The sequence below is a fragment of the Sesamum indicum genome, linkage group LG10 (genome assembly GCF_000512975.1).
Source record: "Sesamum indicum cultivar Zhongzhi No. 13 linkage group LG10, S_indicum_v1.0, whole genome shotgun sequence".
NCBI lineage: Eukaryota > Viridiplantae > Streptophyta > Magnoliopsida > Lamiales > Pedaliaceae > Sesamum > Sesamum indicum.
Window position 1 is genome coordinate 5,081,912 of NC_026154.1, and position 8,547 is coordinate 5,090,458.

Consider the following 8,547-nt stretch of genomic DNA (forward strand, 5'->3'; position numbering starts at 1 on the left):
AAAGCACCTCATTAGGGACATAAGCCACTCAAACTCCTCATCTACTATCAATATAGAATGCCTTCCTATGTTAAGCTTCAAAAACTCTTCTCTCTAGCGATGCACCTTTTAGAACAAACCAATGAGGCTTCTAAAAAGTCAGAGTGGACAAAAGGTCCAAAAACGACAGGTTTATGTTGACAACTCGATCTCGGTACTTGTGACCATAATGTGTTTCCAGTTACAAAAATGTATGATTTCATTCAAGATTAATAAAAGAGTCGAATCCTAATAGTGCAAGTAAATTAGTCACATTATTCAAGCATATAGTTGGAGTAATCACTGAAGAACATAATCAAAAGATCAAAAGACACTACAAAAAAATGACTCAATGCCAACGAAAAAATTCAGCACCAAGTTAATTAGCAAGTAAAATTCTCATTGCTAAATAAATTTACTTGTTGACACATCCGACAACAAATTGTTTAAAATGCATATTAAATAGTATAAATAAGCAACGAAAATTTTACTTTTTAATTAGATCGACGCTTATTTCAGCACCATATTTTTTTATAGCTACCGAGAAATGCATTTTAGCATATATATATATATATATAACATACTTAAAAATTGTAGTCACCAAAAAGCACAAACTCCGAAGCTCATCCACTCAAGATTCAAAAATGTTCCTTTCATTCCTCTTTGTTTGCACAATTATTAGCCACTCATTTGTCTTGACTTTCAATGGGTAAAGAATGATCAGAAATTGGGTGTAATTTTTCAAAATGCTTTGACTTATTGATTCATGTAGTGAGACATCTTCATTAATTAATTATGTCCCACCTTGACTTGAAAAAATAAGACTAAGGACTTTGACTTTGACTTTGACTTTGGTTCTCAATTATGTGTGTTTTATCCTTTTGTGTCCCACTTACTTAATGTTTTTTTAAGGGAAAATCAGTGCTCACAGCAATTATGTATATGTGTGTGCATGTATATATGTCTAAGTATTTGTTTCTGTTATAAAAAATATCTTTACCTATTAGAAGACGTGTGATTTTTTGTTATAGTTAATTATTATTGTTAAAAGCAAAAAATAATGGTCAATAATAATTAATCATGATCGTACTATGACTATTAGCCGTTGTTTCTATAGGTAAGAAATAAAAATACTCACAGCTAAAATTATTCAAATTTTTGGCCATATACAGCTTAAATCATGATAACTATTGATTAACGATGCTCAGATCTTAAGTTTCAACATTGATTTATCTGACGGTGGTAGAAAATATTAATTCATCATAATTTTTAAATCGTGATTATTTATAATGGTCGAGTAATTTTATTTATTTATTTATTTTTGTCCTGACCCTTTCATAAGTATTCTTCTTAATAATAAATAACTGATTAATAAGAATTAATTATAGAAATTTCTAGAACATTTATGAGAAGTTTGAGATATTTGACATGTACAGGACCAGATATCCTTTTCGTTGTTGGGGTAATAAGTTGTTTTATGGAAGTTCCTACTTCTAGCCGTATGAAAGCCGCTAAAAGGATTCTTCGCTACCTAAAAGGTTCGCTTGATTTTGGGATATTTCATTCTCAGCTAATGATTTCACTCTTAAAGGATTTTATGGGAGATATTGATGATAGAAAAAGTACAACTGATTATGTATTTTTCATGGGTGATTGTGCTATTCCATAGTGCTCAAAGAAGCAATTTATAGTGACTTTGTCAATTTGTGAATCTGAATATATGACTGCAATTTCTTGCACTTGCCATGTTGTTTGGCTTAGAAAACTATTGAAAGAGCTTCACCTATTTGAAGAAAAGGCGACAGATTTGCATTGACAATAAATCAGCACAAGCACTTGTTAAAAATTCAGTGTTCCATGACCAAAGCAAGCACATAGATACAAAGTATCATTATATTAGAGAATGCGTTGGGAATAATGTGGTGGAGCTCAAATATGTGAAGACCCAAAATCAAGTTGCAGACATTTTCATAAAGTCATTGAAGGTTGAAGATTTCCAAGGATTAAGAGCATATTTTAGAATAAAGCAGAAAATTTCAAATTATGGGGAGTTGTTGTTTAATGTAATTTGATACTTCCAATAGGTTAGTCAACATTCATAGTTAATATATTTTGAAAAATGTATTAGACCAAACTTAATACTGGCACAAACTTATGAGATAATTATTAGACTATTTTGAAAGTCTAAGTTTGTGCATCTATAAATACCTGTGATTTTGTATGACAAAAGAAATTACATAGAAATTCATCTTAAGTTTGTCTTTCTCTACTCCTCGTCTCTCTTCCTTCCTTCTTCTGGAGATATTTACGAATAGAAGACAAACAGATGATTCATTCAAGAAATATGTAAATCTTCATAGTTTTGTTAGACCTTGTCAGGCGTAATGGAAGTTATCGATTCTCTAATTCAAATAGTACATGATAAAAATATCAATAAGATCAAGGATTGCATGGTTTCTGTATTGAGCATTGGAGTTACTTGCTCAAAGGATATGCCAAGAGACCGGATGTTGACGACATATGTTGTCCGTGAGTTGCATAAGATAAAAGATCGTTCTCTCGTTGCAAGTCGGAGCTAATAATCTTTCTTAACAAAGATGATGCATATGTGCTTTGTGTTTTCATGTATTTTATTTCCTTAGTTTTGCTTTAATTGAAAATGTATTGATGTTGTTATTTTGGTTACATGTTCAAATAAAACAACAATGTCTATTTTTTCTCTGTTTAATTCTTGAACTAAAAAATATATGACAAGCTTTGATGATTGTTCCAGTTATATGTAATCGTTGGGAAAATTGTAATTTATGATCCGTAATTTACTAAATTGTGATTTTGGTCCTATTATTTTATAACTTAGCAAATTTAGTTTCACAAGTTTAAAAACATTGCAATGTACGTCTCATTATCCATTTTCATTAAATTATTAACGGAAGGAGCACGCGCAACGTCCACTAACAAGTGAGTATTAAGTAATTTAATTTATTTTCCACCACACCCAAAATATAAAGTTTATAAAAAACCCAATTATGCCTACACTTTTTTAAAATTGTAAAAAGAAGATATACATTTCGATTATTTGAATAATTTTAAATATTTTGAAAAACAACATATTCTCATTTAAAACTTAAAAAAAATACCTCAAAAATTTATAACCTCAAACGGAACAAATTATAAGTTACTATAAAATAAATTTATGTACTTATATTTATATCATTCGAACAACACGACCTTTTGATTATGAACATCAAAAGGTTTTGAATTTGAAATCATATAAATGTATTGAACCAACACGGTTTGGATCAAACAATAACTTTTCAAATATTAACACATGACCTTTAAGTTGAGAGTACTTGTGAAAATTTTGATAACAGGGTAAATTACAATTTTGGTGCCTATAGTTCAGATCAAAATTGATTTTGCTCCCTAACTTTTTCGAAACACGATTTTTGTAAAACTGTTACAGTTTTGGTCCCTAAACTTCTCAAATCATGATTTTGGATCTAATCTTTAAAAATTATTGTGATTTTACTTCATTCGGTTCCCTTATTCCTAATATTTTTAATCCCAATTTTAACAATTGAATCAAAATCGTAACAATTTGTATAAATCAGAGATAAAAATTGTGTCTTAAAAAATTTAGGAACCAAATTAAAATAATTATTGGTCCAAAGCATAAAGGCCAAAAGAGTAATTTAGCTTTGGCAAATACATAAACGACCGGCTTCCTCACATATGCACTAATTAACTAAATTATTAAAATTTGCTGAAAATTGACCTGCCCAAGACTTATTAATATTCTTGTTTTCAATCTTTCATGTATGAGATATCTAATAAATATTTATTATTTACAAAACATATCACACCTATCAAAAATCTAGAACCAATAATATTATATTTTATGATTATAATAAATATTTGGTAAAATAAATATAAGTATGTAAGTGTTTTTATATTTAAATTTAATAAAATATTTAAAAATTTGAACTATTCATGTTATATATACTATTTAAATATTTCATCATTAATATTTATTATATTTAAATAAAATGTTATTTTCTCATTATAAAAAAAACTAGTAAATATAAATTTTTATCAAATATTATTAGCAATATAAAAACAATCTAATGAGAATAGCTAAAGTAATGGCTAATCCCTAGCTATGAAAATGACCATTCCTAATACTAATTTATACCAATATTATATTTACCAATAAGCTCAAGAATGCAATTATTGAGTTCGTTGTTCATTCTTACATACCAATCATGTTATAAAACTTTTTAGAATTTCTCTTTATAATATAATCAGTTGCCGCCGAAAATGAGATGGAAATTACTTTTTTGACTTTAAGGTATAATACTTTAGTAATAAAAATTTATTTTTATTGTTTTTGAGATTTTTTTTTTAAAATATTTGGGTCTTGAGTGGTTATTAAATTTAAAAAAGATCGAACTTTTGCTATATTTTTATATCTTTTTTTAAAAAAAAATTAAACCTTCGCTCTTTGTTTTATATTTATTTATTGAATATTTATTTTGTACTTTTGCTTCACAGGAATGTAGAACAATAAGAAAATATTCCACAAAAATTACTTTTTAAAAATTGAGGAATATTTAGAGTTTTTTTTTATAATCATTCAAAACTACAATATTAAAGAGAAAATAACATTAGAAAATGATCATTCTATATATTTAATCATACTTATTATTAATTTCTTTAAATCAAATATCAGATTTTGTTATCACATCCAATATGACACATACAATACGTCAAATCAAATATCATATAATGAATGATAAAATTAATTATTATTCTATTTTTCATTCTACTTTTCAATCGTATTATACCTAATTCTATTACACGGATCAAACGACAACAAGTGAATAGAAATAAAGAAATGAGGACACACACATAAATTAAAACCCCAATTCTAAGTCTTCTTTCATAAGTCAAGGTGGGCTATGGTCCTTATTAATTAAACCATCCAATCAAACTACATCTTGAAACTAAGGCAATTTCCATGAAATTAACTGATATAAATGCAGACAAGCCACAATCTCAAGTAGACCTAAAAGAATATGGCGAGTCCCATATTCACAATTCTTTCCCTCTTCATCTTCTCTTGTTTTGTGTTATCAACTCCAGCAACATGTTCAAGCAACGAAACAGATTTGGTTTCGTTGCTATCATTCAAAAATACTGTAAATGATCCTCAGGGAGCTCTGAATTCGTGGAATGAAACCGCACACTTTTGCAATTGGACGGGCGTCCGATGTGGTGGTAAGCATCCCGATAGAGTTGTTGCAATAAGTTTGAGCTCCGGGGGCTTAGTGGGACCCCTTTCGCTGTAACATGTCCTTCCTTCGAAGCATCATTCTCCGAAATAATAGTTTTCATGGTGAAATGCCTCAAGAAATTGGTCGTTTAAGGCGGCTTCAGCTTATAGAATTTAGCAATAATTCCTTTGTAGGTACAATACCAAGAAATCTCTCTCAATGTCCGAATCTTGTTTATCTTAACTTGATCGATAACCTCTTATCCGGACCCATACCCCTAGAGATCGGTTCTCTATACAAGCTCCAAGCACTTGGCTTGGGGGACAACGATCTCTCTGGCCCGATCCCTACTTAGTCTAAGATTTTGTAGGTTGACGGGAGAAATTCCGGAATCACTTACGCAACTCTATAGTCTAACTTCTCTCATCTTAGGTGAAAACAATTTAACTGGTACAATTCCTTCTGGTCTTTTCAATATTTCTACTCTCTAGATATTTGAAGTTCTCTATAACCGACTTCAAGGATCCATACCCGATACCGTTGGCCACAATCTTCCAAATTTGAAGGTTTTTCAGGTGGGGTATAACAAACTCAGCGGAGCAATTCCGGCGTTCCTCTCGAATGCTTCTTCTCTTGAACAACTACAGCTTACGGACAACTTATTTACCGGGCCGATCCCATCGCTTGGAAGGCTTTCGCGTCTTCGTGGATTATACATAGCGTATAATCCCATTAAAGATGACATAAACTTTATTTCATCGTTGACAAATTGTACAAACTTGCAAAAGCTCAATATTTATGAAAATCCATTGTTAGGTGGCTCACTTCCACAGTCGATCGCCAACTTGTCTAGTCACTTATTCGACCTAGTGATGTCAAGAACCCAAGTACATGGACAAATTCCATCAAGTATAGGGAACCTTCTCGGCCTCACTCGTCTGGAGCTTTTTGACAATAATCTTGAGGGTCCTATTCCTTCCAACATGGGCAAACTTTCGAGTTTGCAAGAACTTAACTTGGGAGTAAATAGATTTTCGAACATGTTACCCTCATCACTAGGAAACATGACATTGTTGAATTACTTGTACTTACAAGAAAACAATTTTTCCGGCAGTTTACCTCAGAGTCTTAGAAATTGCACCAACTTGCTAGACTTGGACTTGTCTCGCAACAATTTCAGTGGTTTGATACCTCCTGAAATTGTAGGTCTTTCTTCCATTTCCATTTCACTTAATCTTTCTTTCAATGCCTTCACCGGTTCGATTCCAATTCAAATTGGATCATTATCAAGCCTAGAAAGCTTAGATTTGTCTAACAATAGATTGTCTGCAGTTATTCCGAGCTCTATAAGTAATTGCTTGGGCTTGCAACGACTTTTTCTGGACGGAAACTTGCTTCAAGGGGAAATACCTCCAGGATTAAGTGATTTAAGAGGCCTGGTAGAGTTGGATCTTTCAAGTAATAATTTGTCTGGACCAATTCCAAGTTTCTTAGCCGAGCGACGTCTTCAGAGGTTGAACCTCTCATACAATAGGTTTCATGGTGAGGTCCCAAGAACAGGCTTATTTGGGAACATGACAGCAATTTCACTTGATGGGAACAAAGAATTGTGTGGAGGAATTCCTGAGTTGAATCTTCCTCCTTGCCCGTTGATGACTTCCTCAAAGAAAAACTCATCAAGCTTACGGAAAGTATTGATCCCAGTCGCCATCTCTGGAGGTGTATTCGTTGCATTTTTAGTGTGCCTCGTCCTGGTTCTTTACAGGCGTAGACGGCACAAAAAGAATGTGCCTTCTGTAGAATCATTAGTTGGTACGCAGTTTACAAGGCTTTCTTATGGAGATCTTCTAAAAGCCACTGATGTTTTCTCGGAGGCTAATTTGATTGGTTCAGGAAGATTTGGATCTGTTTACAAAGGGATTCTTGAAGATGGACAGACATTGATTGCTGTGAAAGTTCTTAATCTTGTCGTTAAAGGAGCGCTCAAGAGTTTCATGGCAGAATGTAATGCACTGCGAGATATCAGACATAGAAATCTGTTGAAATTGCTGAGTGTTTGTGAAAGCATAGACTTCCAGGGCAATGATTTTAGATCATTGATATATGATTTTAAAGCAAATGGCAGTTTAGACAGATGGTTGTACCATCATGCGGAGCAAGAAGGACTTAGGCGCCTCAGTTTGATTCAAAGACTTGATATTGCCATTGATGTTGCTCATGCACTTGAGTATCTACACTTTGGTACTGATTCAACTATTGTTCATGGTGATTTAAAGCCGAGTAACATTCTTTTGGATCATAATATGATTGCTTATGTGGGCGACTTTGGATTAGCCAAGATTGTTTCGGACATGTTTCCAGCACAAGAAAGCAGCAGCTCAATTGGGATCAGAAGTACCATCGGCTACATTGCTCCAGGTATACATCACTTCATTATGTTCCTTATACTTTTCACGTCAACAAATCTCGTGTTGTAGTTTAATTTGTTTGAGCTTGTGTGTAGAATATGGCACGAGTAACTTGGTTTCAACGCAAGGGGATGTGTATAGTTATGGGGTCCTTCTTCTGGAGATATTTACGAATAGAAGACCAACAGATGATTCATTCAAGAAATACGCAATTCTTCAAGGATTCGTTAGTGTTGCCTTGTCAAATAGTGTATTGGAAATTATCGATCCTCTCCTTCAAATAGAAAATGATAAAAATATCAATAAGATCACAGATTGCGTGGTTTCTGTATTGAGCATTGGAGTGGCTTGCTCAAAGGAATTGCCAAGAGATCGAATGTCGATGAAAGATGTTGTTCGTGAGTTGCATAAGATAAAAGATTGCTATCTCACTACAAATCGGAGCTAATAATCTTTCTTAACAAAAATGTGTAAATATGTATTTTCTTGTATTTTATTTCCTTAGTTTTGCTTCGATTGAAAGTGTATTGATGTTAATTTGGTTACATGCTAAATAAAACGACAATGTCTATATCCTTACTATTTTTAATTGTTGAACTAAAAAATTATATGACAAATTTTAATGTTTATCCCAATTATGTGTTGTCATCCTTACACTTCACTCTTATGTGTTTCGTTCATAATAAAACGCACTGTAGATATATATATATATATAATATATATAAATTAAATAAAATTTACGAGAATATTTTATAAATTATCAAATATATATTTTCTGTCCTAATTATTAAAAAAAATATATACATTTTCTTGCACTACTTGACTTTTTCTCTGAGTAGTTTGGAAAA

General features: G+C 31.8%; 1 protein-coding gene across 1 annotated transcript; it reads left to right on the forward strand.

Moving 5' to 3' along the window:
• LOC105172087 (receptor kinase-like protein Xa21) lies at positions 4,956–8,264 on the forward strand. The gene is made up of 2 exons (XM_020697172.1): positions 4,956–7,709; positions 7,795–8,264. Exons 1-2 carry the CDS (start codon positions 6,164–6,166, stop codon positions 8,145–8,147), a joined length of 1,899 nt encoding a protein of 632 aa, XP_020552831.1. The 5' UTR covers positions 4,956–6,163; the 3' UTR covers positions 8,148–8,264.